The 21,640-nt window shown below is 53.3% G+C and overlaps 8 protein-coding genes across 8 annotated transcripts; 3 read left to right on the top strand and 5 right to left on the bottom strand.

Moving 5' to 3' along the window:
* Positions 1 to 1,372: 1,372 nt before the first annotated feature.
* On the bottom strand, positions 1,373 to 2,968 carry An06g02060 (uncharacterized protein; the record flags this gene model as incomplete). Its single annotated transcript, XM_059748093.1, has 4 exons — positions 1,373 to 1,559; positions 1,633 to 1,706; positions 1,823 to 2,712; positions 2,878 to 2,968. 4 exons carry the CDS (start codon positions 2,966 to 2,968, stop codon positions 1,373 to 1,375), a joined length of 1,242 nt encoding a protein of 413 aa, XP_059605306.1.
* A 1,926-nt stretch (positions 2,969 to 4,894) lies between these two features.
* Positions 4,895 to 6,460, bottom strand: An06g02050 (uncharacterized protein; the record flags this gene model as incomplete). Its single annotated transcript, XM_059748092.1, has 2 exons — positions 4,895 to 6,219; positions 6,328 to 6,460. 2 exons carry the CDS (start codon positions 6,458 to 6,460, stop codon positions 4,895 to 4,897), a joined length of 1,458 nt encoding a protein of 485 aa, XP_059605305.1.
* Positions 6,461 to 6,782: 322 nt separating this feature from the next.
* An06g02040 (uncharacterized protein) lies at positions 6,783 to 9,380 on the bottom strand (the record flags this gene model as incomplete). The annotated part of the gene is made up of 1 exon (XM_001390988.1): positions 6,783 to 9,380. The coding sequence occupies one exon, from the start codon at positions 9,378 to 9,380 to the stop codon at positions 6,783 to 6,785; it is 2,598 nt and encodes an 865-aa protein (XP_001391025.1).
* An 847-nt stretch (positions 9,381 to 10,227) lies between these two features.
* On the top strand, positions 10,228 to 11,760 carry An06g02030 (uncharacterized protein; the record flags this gene model as incomplete). The annotated part of the gene is made up of 1 exon (XM_001390987.1): positions 10,228 to 11,760. One exon carries the CDS (start codon positions 10,228 to 10,230, stop codon positions 11,758 to 11,760), a length of 1,533 nt encoding a protein of 510 aa, XP_001391024.1.
* Positions 11,761 to 12,071: 311 nt separating this feature from the next.
* Positions 12,072 to 13,715, bottom strand: An06g02020 (uncharacterized protein; the record flags this gene model as incomplete). The annotated part of the gene is made up of 4 exons (XM_001390986.1): positions 12,072 to 12,205; positions 12,266 to 12,386; positions 12,455 to 13,481; positions 13,558 to 13,715. The coding sequence occupies 4 exons, from the start codon at positions 13,713 to 13,715 to the stop codon at positions 12,072 to 12,074; spliced, it is 1,440 nt and encodes a 479-aa protein (XP_001391023.1).
* Positions 13,716 to 14,204: 489 nt separating this feature from the next.
* On the bottom strand, positions 14,205 to 15,020 carry An06g02010 (uncharacterized protein; the record flags this gene model as incomplete). The annotated part of the gene is made up of 1 exon (XM_001390985.3): positions 14,205 to 15,020. One exon carries the CDS (start codon positions 15,018 to 15,020, stop codon positions 14,205 to 14,207), a length of 816 nt encoding a protein of 271 aa, XP_001391022.3.
* A 903-nt stretch (positions 15,021 to 15,923) lies between these two features.
* Positions 15,924 to 18,396, top strand: An06g02000 (uncharacterized protein; the record flags this gene model as incomplete). The annotated part of the gene is made up of 5 exons (XM_059748091.1): positions 15,924 to 16,525; positions 16,579 to 16,810; positions 16,874 to 16,886; positions 17,550 to 18,274; positions 18,334 to 18,396. The coding sequence occupies 5 exons, from the start codon at positions 15,924 to 15,926 to the stop codon at positions 18,394 to 18,396; spliced, it is 1,635 nt and encodes a 544-aa protein (XP_059605304.1).
* Positions 18,397 to 20,201: 1,805 nt separating this feature from the next.
* Positions 20,202 to 21,502, top strand: An06g01990 (uncharacterized protein; the record flags this gene model as incomplete). Its single annotated transcript, XM_059748090.1, has 3 exons — positions 20,202 to 20,253; positions 20,458 to 20,674; positions 20,725 to 21,502. 3 exons carry the CDS (start codon positions 20,202 to 20,204, stop codon positions 21,500 to 21,502), a joined length of 1,047 nt encoding a protein of 348 aa, XP_059605303.1.
* Between the last annotated feature and the right edge of the window lie 138 nt (positions 21,503 to 21,640).

Here is a 21,640-nt window from a genome sequence, read left to right as displayed (position 1 = left end):
AGTAGGATTAGGATTAAAGGTCAATAAGCTTGTCAATTGATATATGTTCGTCCAAGCGGTTCTCACGGGTTTGTTCCATCTTCGATGAAACAAACATCTCGAGCTCGTCCAACTCCTCTTCTGACAAAAGTGAAAGTCTATCTTCAAGAAAGCCCTGTCCAAAATACCTTTTGTCAAGCAATTGCCAATAGATATCATCGAACATGAAGCTTTTCCTTGCAGCAAGGCAGAACCAAAACAGCCCATTCTCCATAGACTCTGACATGCGGCCCGATAGTCGCTGATACTCCTTTATTGCACCCTTGTGTATTTGCTCGTCCTCGCATAATCGGAGTGCATTGAGGAATAGATGCAAGCGTGGTGTATACCGAGCCAAAAAAATACATTCAAGTCTGTCTCCCAGGCCTCGGGGCACTCGAAGAGAAGCCACCAGGGTGCAGTAAGGGCGAATTCGGCCGGCGCAACATAAGTGAATTCCCAATCAATAACACCGGTCAGTGTAAGGTTCTGTCCCGCAACAAGTATATTAGATGGACGCAAATCGTCACAGTATAGCTGGAATGGGCCCGACTGCTCCCTTTTATACCCCCGGGCGATTTTCCTGAAAAGGCAGCGGGCTATGTATCTTTTCCGACAATCTTGCTCATCTTCAACAGCATCGTTCCGTTGGTACTGAAGGTGAAGAAGCTGCTGTCTAGCGAGTTCCTCGAAATATCCGCCCGCGGTAGTGAATGTCCTCTCGGCAAAGATGCCCAGGAGGAAGGTTTCCGACGCGAACCAGTTCGTTCATATTGAGGATTAGTGGACTTTGATCTACTTTCCACGCCCGTGACCCCTCTGCCAGAGCTCCGATCGCTGAAAAGGTGGGTTTAGACAATTCCAAGATGACTTGCGCCATCACGCGGTAGGCACTTTGAATGTCGGAGTCGGAAACATTTGGATGCAAGCTGGACGACTGAATTGTGGAATCTCCGAGGTGCTTGGACAACAGCGTTCCCTCGATGAAGGTCATGACAAGGCCCGCATCCCCAACGACCCATCCCAGGAATGCGGGGGACAGGGAGCGCGGTATTTTGAGATAGGAGTTTCATGGCCAAGGCCTCATTTCGACTCTTTTCCGTCCGAAACCGGCTTCTACCCAAGAATGGGAACCGAACCAGTGCACGAAATCCATTTTCAAAGGTGAAAATGCAGCAGATGTTGTAAGCGCCAGTGGTAAACCCCAAGACATCAGCTACCCATGCAATTCCACGACGATGCTGGGCTGCGAGTCTTGACGGCAAGGCAGGGGACTGCACGGAAATTAATTGTAACCACCCGGCAAACAACTTGTCATTATATTCCTCCGCAAGATGGTCCCAATCCATGATCATCAGACTCGTCGGTAGGACTCGAGCCATAGCTGGATGGGGCCAGGTTGGGATTTGTCAGTGCGTAGCGAGAGTCGCCGTTTGGCATCCAGTGGAGAGAGCAACGCCCTTGTCATGTGATAAGCATTAACCGCCGTAGGTACCTTGGGTCTGATTAAGTTTGAAGAAGAAAGCTGGGAAGAAACAAGTCTACAGCACATTAAGTAGGCATTGATTAAATGATGTTTCTCTAAAGTAGCACTAGTATTTCAACTTGACCTACCCGGTATTACTTAGAGCACAGCAGTAAGATTCACGAAACCAAAACAAGAAAAGATCGATGGCCAAAAGAGTAGTCTTTTGGTTGGTGTGGCAATCTCGATGAAGAATGTTGTCTGCTGGACGCGGCTAGAACACTGCCCTACCCTCACGTAGTCCAAACGGCTCATCTAAGCGCTCACCTATGCACACACCCCAGAAGCTTCGTCCGGATGGATCATGTCATTGTCAATCCAGGTCATGTAATTCCAGTAGTCAGCCTGTGTACCTTGGCCGTCGACGGTTGCATTCCCCGAAAACTTGGCATTCCAATAGGCACTCCCCTGGGAATCTTTCGCAGAAGCATAGAGCCCGGTGTTGAGAGCTTCATCTCTGTCAGCAAAGGAGTTATTGTACTGTGCCTGGATCGACCATTCGCCGACAAATACGGGAAATTTGCCATCACCGGCTCCATTCTTTGCATCGGCACAGATGTAGGTCGTAATATTCTTACCGGTTGCTCCTCGTCCGGCAAAATAATAGTTGTGCACATCGAATACCAGGTTAGCGGATGTAGAGAAGTTGGGTGACCAGTACTCCTCGCCTCGGAAACTGCCTTGGAACATGACCGGTATATCCGGGCTGATCACCTCAACCTTGTCCAGTACTGCCTGAATGTACTTCAAAACCCAAGCTGCGCCTTCATCGGATAATGCTTCTGGACTCCCGAATGCTGACATATCTTTATTGTCGACGGGCTCGTTGATAGGCTCAATAGTATAGGATCCAGGATTGCTGGAGTTCTGAATATAGGCAATGACGGAATCGATAGCCTGAAGCGAGTAATCCAACGCCGTTTGGTTGTTGAACCATCCGTAATGTCCTGTTGCCTCCCCGAACGCCTTACCGTTCACTCCACCTGGTAAGGAGTGTACATCGATGATGATATGCATGGAATACCTAGTGATAGCATATGTTGCAATGTTGTTCAGAAAGGATACCTGGTTCCCAGAGTACAGCTGGGACCCGGGCACTTTGACCCAAGCAGCATATGTGGTGGGGATACGCAAAGTGTTCACTCCGGCGTTCGCCAACGTATCGATATCTGAGGTGGTGATATAGGTCGCATATCTTCGCTCAAGAATAGGACCACACTGGGAGCCTTGATTCACACAAAGGCCCCATTCATCGTCCGCACCCTTGGAATATTGAGCCCATCAAGTAGTATCGATGGTGCTTTCTTGCTCAAGCCACCCGCCCAGGTTCACACCGTTGGCGATGTAAGTAGTCCAGTTGAGATATTCCACTGCTGCGAGAGCGAAGCCAGCTTGGAGCAGGAAGGTGGGAAGTAGCTTGACCATTGTTTCCGCGTTCTGAATGAGGATACCTTAGACAAACGATTAATTCGAGAGGTAATTGATAATGAAGATGATGCTTGTTGTAAACGGGACATGGTGTCTTCTATAAGTCCTCCATCGCGATGTTCTATAGCTGATGTTCATTACCGTAATGGTGACAACACGGAAGCTTCTCCGTGTATGTTTGTGGAAGACCACCGAGGTTCTCTACATGAGACACCTTTGCTTCCCATCGTCGCTACGGGGTGTATGAAACCATAAAGGCTCGGGCTATCATTTTGCCGAAAAATGGATGAACGTTGATTCTTTTAGTTTTAACCGATGTATATTTCTCAAAGGCCTTTCCACGGTCAGCTGCCTGCATATTCCTCCACATCCCGAAACACACGGACATGGAGAAATCGAGGTCACTTCAAAGGATAGCCAATGAGACCAGCAAGGCTGATGGAGCTTGGCAATGTCAGTAGCCTTAGCTCTTACCCCTCTGAGTCTGGCTAGTACTCAAAACACACCCATACTACCTCCTACAACAGACGCCTTTCAGCAAAAGGGATTGATTGTACCAGTTACCGGGTCCGAGGATCGTTCGGATTGGATGTGGTTTCGTCGGGGAAAATTATCCTGGATTGCGTACTGTCTGCATAGAATGAAAATACTCTTTATGAGTATATATTCTGATGCAGTTTGGAAACGCAGAGCTATGCACGGAATCATCAGAAGTACGATTGCCCAACAACTTTGATGAGGCATTTGCCGCGACGGACCCCGCGGGCACCGAGTGCTAAGCTTCCAACTCAGGGTCTGATGCGGATCTGCAGTGGAGCCGAAGAAGGATCCCGCATGCAGTCGAAGATGATCCTCATCTTAGTCCACGGAGCATATGTGTGCATGGGTTCTACGGTAAGGTACCTTGTCTTGGTTAACGGGATCTGGATCACTCGGTTGGTATCGCGACGTGTGTTTGGCTGTATGGCGTTCCATCCGTACGCCCGGCTTTTATCCCTACACTTAGCCGCCGCGTAAACGCTTGGTCAGATTAAAGACCAGTCTGGGATGCTAGAACCTCGTACACAATGCTCTGATAGTTTTCATAATGTTCGTTGCCCTCTCCTACCGACACCAATGAAATCATTTATGGGCAACGGAAAGTCTGTCGATCTCGAATGTCTCTAGCGAATACGCGACGATGAATGGGCTACTGGATGTGTGGCGCTCTTCAATTAATGAGACTGTCTAATATCACATCATCTCACCTTCTAGGCAGAATTATTTTCATTCGCATTTTATTATTCGTCAAAGACAGACTGCCGTTCAGAAAGCCGTCGGAATGTCTGCGTGTCCGTGCGACGGGAGAACCAGCAATAAACCTGGCTGGCTCAGCAGGCAGCGCTAGGATCCTTGGACAGGCCTTTTCGATTGACAAGGTAAGCCCAGACCTACATATTTACTGCCATCTGTTTCATTCCACGCCCATCCACCGGGCGCTCCGCCTTGACCTTCCTCGCCAATACCCGTCCACTCCTGTGTTTCTCACCGTGAAGACTCCGCGGACGCCCCGGTGGTTCTTGGTCACAAATTGAGCTCACATGTAGGTTCTGTTCCCGTTGGGGAGGCTTTACCCCTGGGAGCGGGGTCGAGTGATTTCGAAGGAGGTTGCGCCCCATGAGTGCACGTAGAGCTGATAGTCGATTAGATCTTGACAATGCGGTTTGTGGGGCGATGACGGAGCACAAATGACTCCATGCTCATCCGCTCGGGCTCTAGTCATGTTGGTGTAGGCATAGAACATGAACAGTGCCCAAGAGCACCAGATCATGTGCAGTAAGACGCACGCACAGCGACAACAGGGTCGTCCGCCTTCAATATGGAAGCAAACAGCTTTTTACAAGCTTGGCAACAACACCTATTCACCGAATGTATGCCTGTGCGTCAGGCAGGAGGGCTAACTTCCCCAAGTAACGCATTAACATCTCGTGGGATCGCGTTGTGGACCTCAATCATGGCTTGACGCACTCGTTGCGTGGCAGCAGCAGCAATGGGCCAGGTTTGTCCGATGGACTTGAGAACACCGAGGTTGAGAGCCAGGTATTGTCGCTGGCTCGTCCCAGAAGAATGCAGGCTCTCGCTGAACATAGCGGCAACTTGGATGACGGAACTGAGGACCAGGGTGCAGGCAAAGAAAGGAGTATGATTGATGACAGAGGTGGACAAGGCAGCTAGCTGAGATAGTCTGACAGACCCCTCAATAACCCTGTGGGTGTGCACTTGCGGGTCCAGGGTCGTGGTGACAAACAAGGCCGGGGATGAGCACATGATCTGGCCTGTGACGGGCAGGAATGCGAGCAGACAGGAGCGTGGGAAGTGCAAATAGATGGTTGCGCAGTGCATCAACATCATCGCCTGTGTCATCAGCTCATCCTGCACGCCGTTGAGTTGAAGCATGCACCGTCGGCGTGGTGGCAGTCGATGGAACCAGGCGATGTTGGCCGCGTTCAATATGTTTAGTGCCTCCTCACTGACGTGCGTCTGACCGGCTCGGAGGCAATTGCGAAGCAGCAAAGCAGCCTCAACGCGGTAAGCGCCCGGGGAGAATTCCACATCACCGCAGAACAGACCGTTTTGTTCCAAATCCGCCAAAGTGGACGGAAAAGGATTGGGGTCGGAGATGACGTCGCTCGCCTGATACTGACTGGAGTCACCGGGAAGAGGCGTGGTGGGTGTTTCTTCCATGTGGAACTGCAAAACCCCATCGACCTGGACAGCCGCCAGCAGCACATCGATCACGACAATCTCCCACCAGGTGCGCCGTAGACTCTCAGCCTGGAACGGAGCATCCACACGGATGGCGTCCGAGGTCTCCCGACGGTGCAAGCCCAGGTCCAGTGCACCCTGCAGGGCCTGTCCCAGACATGAGCGGGCCTCATGGGCCTGCTGTCGCCCGTGATGTACAATGGTGAGGAGCAGGAAGGCCTGCACCTTTTCGATGGTCAGTTCCGCAGCCTGCACGGCCAGACCAAGAGACTCGCTGCTATCCTGAAACAGCTGCGGGGACAAGTAATGAAGGCTGATAAACTCCATAATGTCTAGCAGGAACGCGGGCGGCTCCGACTCGAGAAGAAGTTGCATGGGGGCCAAGAACGGATGGGCTTGGTGAAAGTGGAGATAATACAGAGAGATCAGCTGCAGCCCTTGATCGCAATCCATGGAGCCCGCATGCTGGGGGTATTCCAGGCTGTGGCACTGCCCGAAGGGACCTGTCGAGAAAGAGATGGGATCCAGCGGTAGTGAATTGGAGTTAAGAGTGGACAGGCTGGCGGTATCGTGGGGAACTGCTGCTGCTGCTGCTGCTGGGCGACACTTACGACCACGACGGGAGGGCACGAAGCGGCAGGTGAGCCCCAAGGACTGGCAGCGAGCACAGCCAGCCAGATTGCCGTCGCATTTGAGATGTTTTTCTCGGCAGCCTAAACAGGCCACGGGGGCGGTAAGATCCATGGATGATGACAAAATACAATGGGTGCGACGCTATGGTTTTGGTGGTAGAGGTTATATGTTGGATAGAAATACTGATGAGGGGGGGCAAGAAGCAATTGCTGACGCTGACGGGGGAAAGTCCTATGCAGCCAATTAGTAACCACTAATTAAATAAGTTAGTTAGTTTAGTTAACGTTAGTGTTAGCAACCGCTTCGTAGTTGGTCAGAGACTGCCGGATATTCATTCCTCCGATGACTACAAACCTACTAGACATTCATATTGTCTACAATGGCCATTACTCACATTTATGTAAAATACTTGTCATTCACTAGCTTCGGAAAACTACTCTAGTGTTCCCTGCCTGGTGTCTTCTCCCTCTGCCACCTCAATCTCCAATTCCGCATCAATGTGGCTGCTACTTCGACCAACCCAGCAGGCATACTTGCCCGCATCCAATCGCCACTGCGCCACCCGAGCATCGTACCAGCTCAACTCGGATCCCCGGATGGGGATTGACACTTCGCGCGAATCTCCCGCCGGTACAGAAATCTTACAGAAGCCCCCCAGAGTCTTGGGGAAGCTCATCTCCCCAGCCTCCCGGATCCCGGCTGACGGCGCTACATATACCTGGACCACCTCTTGGCCGTCGCGGCCTCCGACATTGCAAACGCGCGCCTGGATCAACACAGGCTGAGACTCCGGGGAACGTCCCTCCACGCGACCGCAGACACGAATGTTGGTCAGCTGAAACCGCGTATACGAAAGACCAAAGCCAAAGGGCCAGAGGGCAGGGATCCCCTGGGCATCGAAATGGCGATACCCGACGCGCACCCCTTCTCCAAAGGTGTTGCGGTCTTGAGCAGCCTCTCCCGGGAACCAGGCGTGGGAGCCATGGTCCTTGAGTCGTCTGGGAAAGGTAATGGGGAGTCGACCGCTGAAGTCGCAGTCGCCGAGCAGGGCGGCCGCCAGGGCATGCCCGTTTTCCTGCCCCTGATACCAGGCCATCACCAGCCCCGAGGCAGCATCGACCCAAGGCATGGCCACGGCGCTGGCCGACTGCACGACCACGACGGTGTTGGGATTAGCGGCACAGACAGCGGCGACCAGCTCGTCTGTGCGACCGGGAAGCTGCATCGTTGCGCGGTCGCCTCCTTCGCCCTCCGAATCCTTGTTGTGGCCCACCACCACCACCGCTACATCGGCCTGCCGGGCGGCCGCCACGGCCTGCGCCAGCATTTCCGGCTCATCCTGCTCCAAGGCCAGGCCAACCCGGACCCCAGAGATCCGCGGGAACAGCGTATTGTCGAACGCCTCTACCACTGGCAGCGTGACCACGTTGTCCACCCGCAGCTGGTAGGCGCGGCCCGCTTCCAGATACACGCTGGCTGTCTTATCTGCGCTGGAGCAGCCCAGAAATCCGCCCGTCAGACCAGTCCACTCCGTGTTGTCGATTAACAACTCGTCATTAACGAATAGCTTGGCTTTCCCGGTGTTCGCCAGGCTCCAGGTATAGCGACCCGACTCTTGCGGAGTGACCACCCCGGTGGCACGGTAGGAGTATGGCCGGTCGTCCAAAACGGCCGGGACATCACCATCACTAAATAGATAGATGAGCGAGTCGTCCCACATACTGGACGCTACCACGGGTCCCTCCAGCGCATGCCCCTCAAAGAAGCTGACCTGCCAGCCCTTCCGGGACCCGTCTGGGACAGTCAGAAGCTTTCCCAGTAAAGGCGGACGCAGGCTGCTCGGGATCCCCGGCTCGTAGGAGACCTGCAGCTCTGAGTTGGCCGCATGAAGGACGTCGCGCAGACAGGATTCCGGAGTCGAGACGTAGAAAGGGTTGACAGCGGCGCTGCCGGCACCGCCCGCGGTGGGTTGACAAGCGTTGGGCCCAATAATGGCGACTCGCTGCAGCGTGGTCGGCTTGAGAGGCAGGATCCCCTTGTCATTCTTGAGCAGGACGAGCCCACTTTGGGCCGCATCGCGCGCGATTCGGTGAAAGATGGGGTCATCCGTAGCTGCTTCGGAGTGTTCGGCGGACTTAGTAGCGTCTCCTAACAGGCCTGTGCGCTCCAGGAGTTGCAAGAATCGGCGGACACTCGGGTCGACATGCGCGGCCACCTCGACCTCCCCAGCTCGGATGGCAGCCAGCAAGCGTTCTCCGCGGCGGACGGCTGGACCCGGCATCTCGAGGTCAGTTGTGGCGCGCAGGCTTTCAGCTGTACTATTCAGCCCTCCCCAGTCGCTCATGACCAGGCGGTCAAATTGCAGCTCTTGCCGCAGTAGACGGGGTAGAATGTGTGGGCTGATGTCGGCGTGCAGGCCGTTAATCTTGGGATAGCTAACCATGGCCGTCCAAGGCGTGCTAGCCGGGTCGTTGAGAACCATCGTGAACGGCTTCATGTAGACCTCTCGTAAAGTGCGTTCATCAATGGTTTGATCAACGTTGAATCGCCGCGTTTCAGTATCGTTGAGGATAAAGTGCTTCATGCATGCGCCCACTCCGTGTGCCTGAATACCTCGGATCATTGCCGTAGCGATCACTCCCACCAGATAGGGATCTTCGCCATAACTCTCGAAATTCCGCCCACCTAGGGGCGAGCGCGATAGGTTCATGGTGGGTGCCAACAGTACCTGGCAGCCCTTTCGGCGCGCCTCCTGGCCCAACACACTTCCGACTTGCTCTACCATCGCCGGATCAAAGGTAGCAGCCAGTGAAATTCCACACGGTATCCAGGTGGTCAGGGAGCCGTAGGTCCACTTGGAGCCCCGGACACCGGCTGGTCCGTCCGTCATCTTCAGGCTGGGGATGTGTAGGCGGTCGATGTTAACGGTTTCCCACATGTTCTTGCCCGCCAGGAGGGCCACTTTCTCCTCCAGCGTAAGGGACTGGAGCAGTTGGCGCACATGGGAGGAGACTCTTTCCTCATGAGGCATTTTGACAAGCAATTCGGTTTGGAAGAACCAGAAATTGTTGATCTTGGGGATGCTGGTGGCAGAGTTCGGGGAAAGGAGAGGGTAATTGTTCTTTTCAGGTCACCATGCACTCCATTTCTCCATCTCTACGACTCTGCATCCCCGCCCCCACGGGGAAGAATATGAACTTTCTGTCCGGATTCCTCTTCGGGTCCTCCGGTGTGACAAACCGATCTTGTTACTGTATGAAGATGCTTCACTGGTGATGCCCTGTTAGTCCCGGCGATATAGTGGAGAATCAGTCGCCGAATTAGTGGAGACTTCGGATCCGCCGGGTCCACTGGGCCCGCCATACAGGATTACCTCTCGTGGACAAAATCCCGACTTGGACATGGTATGAGGCCTTGATCCCCCGCGGCTCAAAGGTTAGGGTTTGACTGGCATGGATGTGACACTGAGGATTGCGTTGGACCCGCCCTCACGAAGGAATCTTGGTCTTCTCACGGGCCTACCACGACCATGGCCCACCTCTCAAGGAATCCTTCCCCGCGGGGAAATTGTTTCGCTTCCTACGAGCTCTAACCTAGCATCAAGATGCTCCGACTCTGGTCACTACCACGCGCCCGATAATCCCTCCCATTAAGTCCCTATTGGGGTGAAGGAAGACTTTTGAAACGCTAAAGCTAGCACTGGGAGTTTGCTTGTCGGTCAAGCTCGATTCTGCTCGTATTTGGCGTGATTTAAAGCTGGTAGCATTTCCCTCTCTTGTAGAATAGAAGTAGAGTCCGCAAATTCTCTGGCCTCAATCGAAAACTGCTGGCGAGGGAACTTGTCTAAGCTCTGTCTTTAATCTTTCATCCTTCCAAGCATGTCATCTTCCAACCCTCCACGGGAGGTCCCCTGGCTCATCTGGGTCGTGGCTATCTTCGGCTCCGTCTCATCCGCGGGCTTTGGCTTTGATCAGGGCTGGTGGGCAAGTATGATGAGTTCGACGCAGTTTACCCGTAGCTTCGGCTCCTACGACCCAGCCCACCAGGCCTGGTCCCTCAGCGATCGACAGCAGTCCCTCGGCACGGGTCTAGGCTATGTAGGGGTCATCCTCGGGTTGGTATGCGGCACACCACTGAACGAACAGCTTGGACGACGGAACAGTCTCTGGCTGCAGTCGGTGGTGGTGACTGCTGGGGTCGCCATTGAAGCATCCTGCCAGGACAGCTACGCGCAATTTCTGGTGGGCAAGGCAGTCGTCTACTTCGCCGGTGGCATCGCCTCGACGGTCATTCCGGTCTACCAAGGAGAGTGCGCACCTCAGCACCTCCGAGGAATGATGACAAGTCTCTATAATGCCTTCCTGATGGTAGGCGGCTTTTGTGCCGCTCTTATCGTCTACCTCTGTCGCCATGTGCCGAGCGACTGGGCCTGGCGCAGTGTCGTGGTGGCACAAGTAGCTATCCCCGCCATGGGGTGGCTGAGCCTGCCCTTCCTTCCTGAATCCCCGTATTGGCTACTACGCCGTGGTCGTCGTGCTGCCGCCATCACCAGCCTGCGCCGGCTGCATGCCCTGGATGCCGCTGCCGCTGAGGCCGAAATCATTTCCATCGAACAACAACTCGCACTGCAGCAACAGCAACAACAACAAGAGAAGGAGCTCGCATCCTGGATGGCCTGCTTCACAGACCCCATCCACTTCCGTCGGACCCTCATCGCTGTGGGCGCGCAGATCTTCCAGCAGGCTCAGGGAATCTCCTTCGTGGCCAACTATCAGGCCGTTTTTCTGGAACAGGTCGGGTTCCACCAGGTCCTGTTAATGTCGGTGATTGTCTATATCATCGGGATAGTCGGCAATCTCACGGGAATGTTCATGGCTGACCGCCTGGGTCGTCGTAGCGTGCTCCTCCCGGCATCCGGCCTACTCGGTGCTTGTATGCTGACCATTGGCGGCCTCACTACCCCCTCCACATCTTCATCTTCCCTCTCCATCGCGGTGGTGGTCATGCTCATGCTTTGGTTCTTTACCTTCCAGAGCACATGGGGTCCGTTGGCCTGGGCAATCACCGCCGAAATCCCACCCACAGGGACCGCCGTCCGCGAGAAGATGGTTACGCTGGCGGGGTTTTCGGCATACGGCACCGGATTGATCATCGTCTTTGTGAATCCCTACACTCAGGCCGCTATTGGGGGTAAGGTAGCCTTCATCTACGGCGCACTGTCCGTCGTCGCGGCGGTATTTGTGTGGCTGTTTGTACCGGAGACCAAACGGCGGTCGTTGGAGGAGATTGACGAGATGTTCGTCGCCCGAGTGCCGCCGCGTGAGTTCGGGATCTATCAGTGCCAGAGCGGTGCATTCGATGCAGAGAAAACCGTGGATGGCAAAACGTCAGTGGATGAAGACTGTGTCTGAATGAGGGGTTCATCATGATATTGGGGATGGATGGAGGTTAATAATTAATGTAACCACAATATCAGAAAGGAGATTATTGATGCAAACTGTTTTGCGTCGAACTACCGGCACAGTAATGGCTGAGCGACTCACATATTAGTTTTCAACTACTAATGGGATTCAGAGAATGATGTTTATTAGTCTATCTTCATTATCGATGAATTCACTCAATTTAATTGACAAAGTTATTTCCCTTAACAACGGGACTCCCTGGCAGACCTTGTCAAACAAGGATTCAGAACCTTTCATACAATCCCACTCATTCACTGGATTCAGTTTGCAGTGTAAGCGCTATGCGAGCGTATGCGACTTCCCAGACGGAAGAACAACCAAGGCAGAGGTGCAAAAGCAGCGGCCAAGAACCCCAACAAGCTAGATGCCCAGCTATAGCCCAAGTTATGGTACACTAGAGGTGGGAGGCTCTTTTAGTGACTGACCAGGGAGTGAATTTGTACGAGTGACCTACTGGCTACCGTAAAAAGAGGAAATGAGCCGCCAATGCCGTATCTCAGTAAGCCATTAGCGGCCAGCGCAGAAGCTCCGAACTTGGCCCCATACACCCGGGTGAGGTAGAGGGCAGTCGATACCTTGCGACAGGCAATAGCGTCAGCGTCCGGGTTTCAATGTTGAGTGAGACGAGGATATGCCAACTTACGAATACCATAATATTGGAGCAGCCGAAAAGACCGATCGCGACGATGCTGCTCATCCTGTGCACATGACTAGTCGAGGTCCAGGCAAACCAAAACAGAGCAGCTGGCATCAACGGGCCGCCGATCATGGCAGCCCACAAGACACGCTCTGGGGGCGGGGCGATCCCTCCCCCCGGATGAAGCCGGAGATGCCGCGCCATTGTATAGTGGTCCGCCACCAGCAGCCCGACACTTCCAAGCAGACAACCCAGGGCCAACGCAATAAAGACCAGTCCGCATTGGCCCGGGGTGAAGCCGTACACATCGGTGTAAACGAGCGGAACACAGGCAAGGAAACAGAATAAGACTGAGAAGTTAAGGGAGGAATACATCGAGCACAAACTGACAATTGGCTCGGTGAAGATCATGTACACCGGTCGTGCCAAAGTCACCGTGAGCATCATCTGGATCCCAGCCACACCCGGTGGAATTGGGCTGGGAGGGACTGGAAGTCCTAGTTTGGCAGCACGGCGACGGATCAGGGGTTGAGCATAGGACTCCTGGGCCCCCATGCTGAAGATCCAAAAGGCTGCCCCGAGAAATAGCGTTGTCCACTGAGACCAGCGCCAGTCCTTGTACTGGGCGATCCAACCCCCAATCAGCGATCCGATGGCCGGGCCCAGGAAGGCAGTGGTCATGAGTAGGGTGACACCGCGCCCGGTAGCTTGCCCACTCCACACGTCCATGATCGTGCCCGCCCCGACGGCCAAGGGCGCTGAGATGAACATCCCCGCTAGCAGACGACACACAGCGAGAGTAGCTAGGTTGTGAGCGAAGCCAGCCCCGAGGATGAAGAGCATAGCAATGGGGGTCATGACGAGGTAGATGAAGCGACGACCGTAGGTCTCACTGATGGGCGCTGCAATCATGGGCCCGAATGCCAGGCCATAGACGTACATGGCGAAGGGCACCAGAGATTTGGTAGTCGAGGTGTGGAAGGCCTCTTGAACATGGCTGTGGGACGGAGAGTAGATAGCCAGCGCGAACGATCTATCAACATTGCAATGTTAGGATTAGTATCAGTAGTCTATGGACGGCGTCTTCGTCTCCGCGTACGTGAACTCACATCAACAAACACAGAAGCGACGGCACAGCAGTATTGTAAATCTTTTTGAAACGGCTCCAGTTCTGAGCATTAGCGGGATCATCATCCCATAGGGGCAGTGATGATGAGGGTAGAGCGACCGTCTTGGGCTCACTGATGTCCGAGCTGCTGGATCGCATGATGGCTATGGCGGTCGCATTTGATCTGCTTGTTCATCTTAAGCATAACGGCACTCGGTCGCTTTATAGAAAGACAAGGTCCGGTAATATCGGATGTTTTCGGTGGGGCTCCCATCAACTATCAATAATCTCAATGCATGTCTAGTTGATATGCTTCGTTGGACATGATCTTTGGTTCGCCGATGCTGTCTGAAACCCCTTCCCCGGGGGATTATTCCACCATTCGAGTGGTCCGGTACTCAGGGTTTAGAAACGCTTCATCGACACTCTCTATCTATATTATATGCTTTATTGCCAATTCGGCGTCACATTGGAACAACTTCATTGTAATTTGAGCTATTTCCAGGAGTTGATGCCCTGGTGTGACGGGTCAAATCGACGCCTGCCTGTCCGGCGGCCCCCCGGGGAAGGATCCACTATTTCGGCGAGTCTAAAATCTTAGAGCCATGAGATGGCCTCTATCCGACCCATGTATTTACATGCTGTCCCCTAATTCAACGCCATCGCCTCGCTCTTCTCCTTCAGCACTTTCTGTACCTCTGGTCTCGCCCTCATTCTCTGCATCCACGCCTCCACATGGGGAAATTGCTCGGTCAATTCCTGTACCACGCGCTGGTCCCCGACCACCAACGGCACCAGATCCTGCCAGGGGACAAAGGAGAGGTCTGCATACGTGCACTTGTCGCCCACAAGCCATTCGCGGTCCGTCAACACCTGGTCTAGCACACTCATGACGCGCCGGATCTCCGCTGTGTAGCGTTCGATGGCCTGGGGCACCTGCTCGGGCTGCCGCCGGAACCAGCCTAACTGTCCGTAGTACGGCCCTTGCCCGGACACTTGGAAATGCAGCCATTGTTGCAGCTGGTGGCGCTCGGGAAAGGTGTCATAGCTCAGCTGGTGGCTCTGATCGTAGGTCTCAATCAGGTAGTTCACAATGGCGCCTGATTCCCACAAGGTGATGTTCTTGTTGGGATCCACGATGGTTGGCAGCCGTCCATTGGGACAGAGGCTCACGTAGGGCTCCTTTTTCACCTCGGTGAAGTCAATCATGACCATTTCGTAGGGGATGTGCAGAGCGGAGAGGATGATGGCGACCTTCCACGGATTAGGCCCGATAGGGTGCGAGTAGAGAGTGATGGGTTGCATGGTCTTTGCGGTTTTTGCTCGGAGGAACCGTGTTGGAGGTCCGGAAGGAATGGAAGTCTGTATTTGCTTGTCTGAGGTCTTGGTAAACTTTCTGTGACTTCGATCTATCAAGACCGACCCTATATAGTGCCGGGAAGGATGGAAGGCTACAGGCTGCATGGTGGGTCGCCGTCGCCGAATTTGCAATCATTTCGGCGACTTGTTTCCTCTTTGCTTATCTCATATTTGCTTGTAACGAGAGTCTAGGGCCATTCTAGATTTGTTCTTCAAGGGTAGGTTGGATGTCCTACTTCAGGATATCACTTTAAATGATTGCTAAAATCTATGTATGATCGACAAACGAACCATAGAGGACGGCAAGTCCACTTCTGCTGGAATTGAGGTTTTGATGAACATAAGGATGTTGAACAAATCAGTAGCCAACTAGCGAATTGAGTGGACCAATGGAGACTCCGACTGATTTGTTGGGATCTGTCGGTCAGTAATGGCTAAAACAATCAGATAGAACAGGAGTTGTACATCTCGGGTTAGAAGTCGGTATTCCTCGCGATCGTAAGGCATATATATATATGAGATTCCTTTCCTCGGTTGCTTGATCGATGCTAGTTGTATGATAGAAAAACTTCGAATCCTCCTTATGCTTACTGCTAAGAATGAAAGAGACGGATGTGTTTGTCTGGCTTTCGATACGACATGTAGGCTGTGCAGCTACTAGCTGAGACTATATATAACTGTTGAACTGAATGACGAACAGGGCCACGCAATTTGCCCGCTGAACTGGACAAAGATACTGAAAATATCCTAGCTTTTGATTTTTTTTTACCCAGAATAGCTTGATGACAGGAAAAGCAACGATCAATACATAAATAAATGAAAATATCTCTACCCTGTTGCACGTTTGCAAACCATGTGTGGCTTATACTTTCTGCGCCACCCCCAAGAGTGGCGGAGGTGGCTGGTGCAGTTGGGGGAATGAGTCAAAAAGAAGAAAAAGAAGTTGAATGGACCTTACGCAGAACAAAACCAACTTAGAATAAAACACCACCAACATCCACCATCATCATGCCGTATCAGCTCGTCATATTTGACTTTGACGGCACCCTGTTCGACACTTACGATGCCATCGAGTACTCCATCCAGTTGACCTTCCAGCGCCTCCTGCCCTCCCATCCTCCGCCTTCGTCCAGCGATATTCGCCCGCTTGTCTCCACCGGTGCGCCTCCCGGGGACACCTTTCGCAGTCTACACCCCGATCCCACCACCTTCGACGAATCCCTCTGGGTCCCTACCTACCGCGAGCTGTATGCCATCCATGGCCAATCCCGTACAAGTCCCTATCCCGCCGCTCGCGACGTCCTACAAGCCTTGCACGACCGGAATCAACCCATGGCCATCATTAGCAACAAAGCTGCGGTCGCAGTGAAGGCGGCCTTGAAGAAGACCGACCTGCTGCAGTACTTTCCAGACTCCCTCATTCTGGGTCATGGTGTGGCCGGCGTGCAGCGCAAGCCTGATCCGTCCAGCTTCACGGACGTGCTCTGGCCGAACTGGAAGGCCCTCGGGGCGCCCGATGGGGTGGATGCGGAGCGCGTGCTGATGGTCGGGGACACCTTGACGGACATTCTGTACGCAAGGAACATTGGCGCCCAGGTCTGCTGGTGTCGGTACGGCCAGGGTGATGTGGAGGAGTGCCAACGGCTGCAACCGGATTATACAGCGGAGACATTAGAGGATGTGCTCAAGATCGTGGAGAGCAGGTCGTGACTCTCGCGAAACGGTCTGGCTTCTCACTCATGGCAGGGGACGATGGTGTAGGCAACTCCATTCACGCGATGCGCATAGACATAGATCCACATAGACCTATTGCTCGTCTCAGTTCCCTGATACCGGGATCAAGGCACCTCACACCTTCCCTTCCACCCGCATACTGGTCTGGAATATCTGGGAGGGTATCAATCCCGCGGATGCCTTTTGACCTACTGACTGATGCGTGTAACTGCATCATTGATTAGATTTCCGGTCCGTGTAGGTGCCAGTCAAGTAATTAGAGTAGTCTCCCCCTGCTGGCAGATAGGAGGCACAGGCCTGGTGTGAGCCCCAACTTCCCCCTGTCCTCTCCAGCAGGCCTGGTCATTTCACTATCCAAGCGTTGTCCATTCGTTTGATGCCTGCAAACCTAGTTTCCGCACATCTCTATTCCACGTTGTCCACGAGCACAGCTTGGTGGTTCTAAAGCCGCGGGGGCATGGCATCTCACATTCCCGGCTGGGTCTCCATAGAGGGGTTTTGACACGGGAAAGTTCTATGTCCCCAGCTTTACATCAACTGTGTGGTGTGAGACTCAGGAGTCATGCAGTTCAATGGGCTTACTGAATTACTGAATTCCACTCAGTTCCTCGCCTCCGTGTCAATTTACCATATGCAATATGACGTCACATTCCTGGTTTGCCGGTGCGGGGAAAATCCACGAGTATCAGGAACCATCTGACTGTTGCTGTTGTTGTCAGTGCGTCCTCATACCACGTTCTTGTTAGCTTCCTACATACTTCTTGATTTCTCCACCATTGGATTAACACCAGTATGGCCTTTGCGCGTCGGCTCGCCATCCTCCCCGGTGGCCTAGGTAGGCATTGACTCAACCCCCGTTACAGTCCCGTGCTGGGTATTGACTGCCTGTCCCTGAGTAAGGTGGCCTGGGCTCGAGTATCGGTAAGAAGCTCCGCCAACAAGGTGCTCGGCTAGCTATTCTGTATGCCCCCTTCGAGGCTGCCCGACGCGATGAGCTGCTAGAGGCTGGTTACGGCGAGCTGCCCGCGCGTGAGGAAATCAGAACGTATGAATGCGACATCACAAACCCCGAGGCTGTTCAGTCCGTCTTCACCACCCTGAAGGAGGAGGTTCTCGCCCCATCATTGACGATGCAGTCTTCCCGTGCCTTCCCCAGTATTTTGATTAATACGGCGGGCTATGTGTCGCTAAGTGATTTGGAGCTCACCCCGCCGGAAGAAACGCTAAAGCATCTGCATACCAATGTCCTGGGCCCCATGCTGTGCTCGCAGGCCTTTGCGCGCTTGTACTTGGCCGCCGCTGAGGTAGCTCATTCGTCACCCAACCCGCCGCCTCCGGGTCGCATCGTCAACCTGGCCTCTCAAGCCGCGCATGTGGCCCTCCATCGCCACGGAGCCTATTGTGCCTCCAAGGCAGCCTTGTTGGGGCTAACGCGCAGTATGGCTTCTGAATGGGGAGGCCGCGGCATTACGGCGAACAGCGTGTCTCCGACGGTGGCCTGGACCGCTCTGGGACAGAAGGCTTGGGGGCAGGATGACGTGCGGGAGGCTTTCTTAAGAACGATCCCGACGGGCAAGTTTGCGCAGCCAGACGAGGTAGCGGATGCGGTTCTCTTTCTCTGTCAGGTATGCAATTGACCTATCGACTGAGGAGTGTTTGCGTTTTATTCTGATTGGCGAAACAGGACTCAAGTGGTATGATTAACGGAGCGGACATTCGCGTAGACGGCGGCTTTACCATCAGGTAATCTCTGGACCGGTTTTGAACCTTTACACGTTGAGAAATCCACTATGTGATAGATGACTGATAGTTGATATACTCCCTGGCTCTATGGTGCCCCCAAAGGTAGTAGTCAAGGCTGCCAGGACAGTGTAGTAGCTGATGGGCAGAGGAGGCCTTTGGTGTCTGGTGCTATATTGAGCATAAACAAGGATAATTCGGACATAGAGGTACCAATAAATCATGCTTGAAGACCCCTTTTATACATGCGGGTAGCGCTATGAAGTCTACTTTTCTCCATTATCTTGCCGCAGACAAAGAAGGGTGAATAGAAAATGGCACCGTACTTGAGCTTAGCCTAGTTGCAAAGACCCAGAAATGTCAGGATTGACAGTCCCTACAATGGCACAACTGTGATATCCATAGCGCACTCCAGATGCCGCAAAGCTCCCCAAAAGAGCTACTTATCTCTCCATTACGCCGAACGGACCAACCACGTTCAAAGCATCTGGGTTCTTAGATGTCGATGGCGGTAATTTCGCCCACACTTGGTACGGGAGTTTTTCTTCACATGTGTTTTCCACCAGCCTGTAAGCAAGCTAGTGAAATTGCGATGCCTCCCGTGAATGAGGTCGGAATGAGGGCGGTAGTGACCCATGGAACGGCGACAACAGGTAGTTTCTATTCCTGCGACGTCCTACCGCTGACTGGTTAGAGATAAGATTTTCGGCTGAAACCTTGGATCGTATCAGTTGGCCCGTTCGCCCAGCTGGTCCAGTCGCTGCCCTGGAGTCAGCCACCGGACGAGGCCCGAAGTGACACAATCTGGGTTAGCTACACGAGCTCGAGGAACCAAGCAGCAGCGCTCTGCACTGTCGCTGCATTTAAACCACTTTTCCAAATCGATACTGTTTATTTCGACGACAACTTTCCGGGCCACATACAACGGACATAGTAACAATTCTTTCACCCTTTAGCAGTCATAGGAAACCGCGCGTGTCCTGAACTGTGGACGGGGTGACAGAATTTTCACCACAAGGTTTCCGGCTCCGATCTGAATCCCGTGTCTTTGGAACGGTGCCACACGTTGGCCCGTCCCGGAGACAGAGTGGATTTATTAACACGAGCGTGTCAATACGCCTTTTTCCTTGGCTATGAGGATTATGCGCACAGCTACACCCTCACTTCACGCAATATTCAGCTGCCAAAGTTAGGGACCCAGTAGAGGGCACTATTCTCTTACAGCAAATCCAACTCTAGGAAGAAAAACGACGTATCCCTTCGGTAGGTCACACCCCGAGGACGACACCAATAATAAGGCAGCTCAGAAGACCAGAATCTCTCTTTTCCCTCGTCCAATTGATCGCCCCGATCGGCCTTGGCCGTGGTCCTTGAGCCACGGGAGCCTCAGACATGGAAGCATGCATTTATTGCATGGAAACCTGAGGGAAACCCTTCCAGCAATCGTATGCACGCGCGAAATATCCTCTTTGAGAACCAGGTGGGCCCTGCCTAGGCTTCGAGGGCGCTTCGGGAAACCGGAGGTCTGCGTGTCAGGAGTGGCATAGGAGCTCGTGCAGCAGTATTAACAAGACACAGCTCCCAGTAGTTGCTCTTGTCCCTCTCCACGTAATGGAAGTTCACCTCTCTCGTTGAACGGCTTTAGACCCTGCCGGCTTGGCATTGGTTGTCCTCCTGTTGGCTCTATCAAGTGTCGACAGCTTAGCTATAACAAACCATAGGAATTGGGCACTTGGGATACCTTGTACTACACCAGTACCTTGACAGGAGACACCTTGTACTCCTCTAAAGAAGCATTTATTCTTTTGCAAAATGGTTTCCAGCGTTAACACTTGGGTGTGGTTCGCGGTAGTGCTGCTAGTCAGTAAGTGATCGTCGGGGAACAACGGCGTGACAGGATGTTAATCAGTGCTGATCGCCTATCGTGACAGCCCTACTGCGCTATATCTCCCGGACGTTGCAGATGGGAGTGCCCCGCCATCTTCAACTTGAAGACTTGATGATGTGCTTTACTGTCGTACGCATGACCTCCACACTGACAACAAATTAACGGCGCAATGACTGACAGCGACACAGGTCTTCTACATCTTGCTGACCGTGTTCCTACTTGAAGTGCACAAACATGGCACTAACGAGATTCCCCCGGACCAATTCAATAGCATCGATCCCTCCTCCATCCCAGATCGTATCACAGGTAGCAAGCTGGTCATTGTGGCGGAGCAGATGTGGCTAGCCACCATCTGGGGGTGTAAGGCTTGCCTGCTTTTGTTGTACTCGACCATGACGTAGGTTCGCCTCACGGTTGATTTGAATATGGCATCTGATTGTCTTCTAGATCCGGACTCTCGCAGCATCGAATCGTCAAGATCATCGGTGCCTTCTGTGCCCTTAGCTTCGTCATTGTGGAAATCTTGTTCTTTGCCGCCTGGTGTCGTCCCTTTGCCGCATACTGGTCCGTACCGCCGAAAAACCTTCAGTGTTCCGTCTATCGCAATCACTTGATTCTGGTACTCACTCTCAATATCTCAACCGACTTGATGATCATGGCCATCCCGCTACCCCTGCTGGTGAAGGCGAAACTGAGTCTGGCCAAGAAGGTCACCCTGTGCGCGGTTTTCTCGCTGGGTGCCTTTGTGATTCTGTGCTCCATTCTGTCCAAATACTACTCCCTGTCCAATCCATATGGCGGGCAATGGGTGGACTGGTACGTCCGCGAGGCTGCCACGGCAGTGATCGTTGCTAACATCCCTCAAACCTGGACCTTGTTTCGCCGACTGTTCAACTGGCGGGCATTTTTGGCCCACTCCTCATACGATCGCAGCCATGGCAAATATACCAGCCGCATGGACGGCTCGACCATCCATCTGTCGCGGTTCCGCGCTGGCGACAAATCGCACGGTCGGTCTACGATCGATCCAACCGAATCTGGCGAGTATATCACTCGAGAGCAGCCGTTGGAAATTTGGGAGCACCGCCAGTTTCAAGTCACAAATGAACCCGAGGAGCTGCGGAAAAGCAGCAGCCTGAGCCAGACCAGTAGTGGTAGCGTGGAATTCGACACGACCGGGTATCAGACGCAGCAGTCGCGGACAATTGTGACAGCAACTGAATAACTGGGTGTGATCTTCGGTCACTGGGTATTAAAGCTATCTGTGTATTATCTAGTTATAATGAATTTAAGATGCCCTCTGCCGAGTTATCTCTTCACCCTTTCAATATCTTCCCAATCGAGTGATGCTAGCTAAACCAAA

This window comes from Aspergillus niger (genome assembly GCF_000002855.4).
Source record: "Aspergillus niger supercontig An06".
Lineage (NCBI taxonomy): Eukaryota > Fungi > Ascomycota > Eurotiomycetes > Eurotiales > Aspergillaceae > Aspergillus > Aspergillus niger.
The sequence above is the reverse complement of the archived record's forward strand: the minus strand, read 5'-3'. Positions and strand labels throughout refer to the sequence as shown.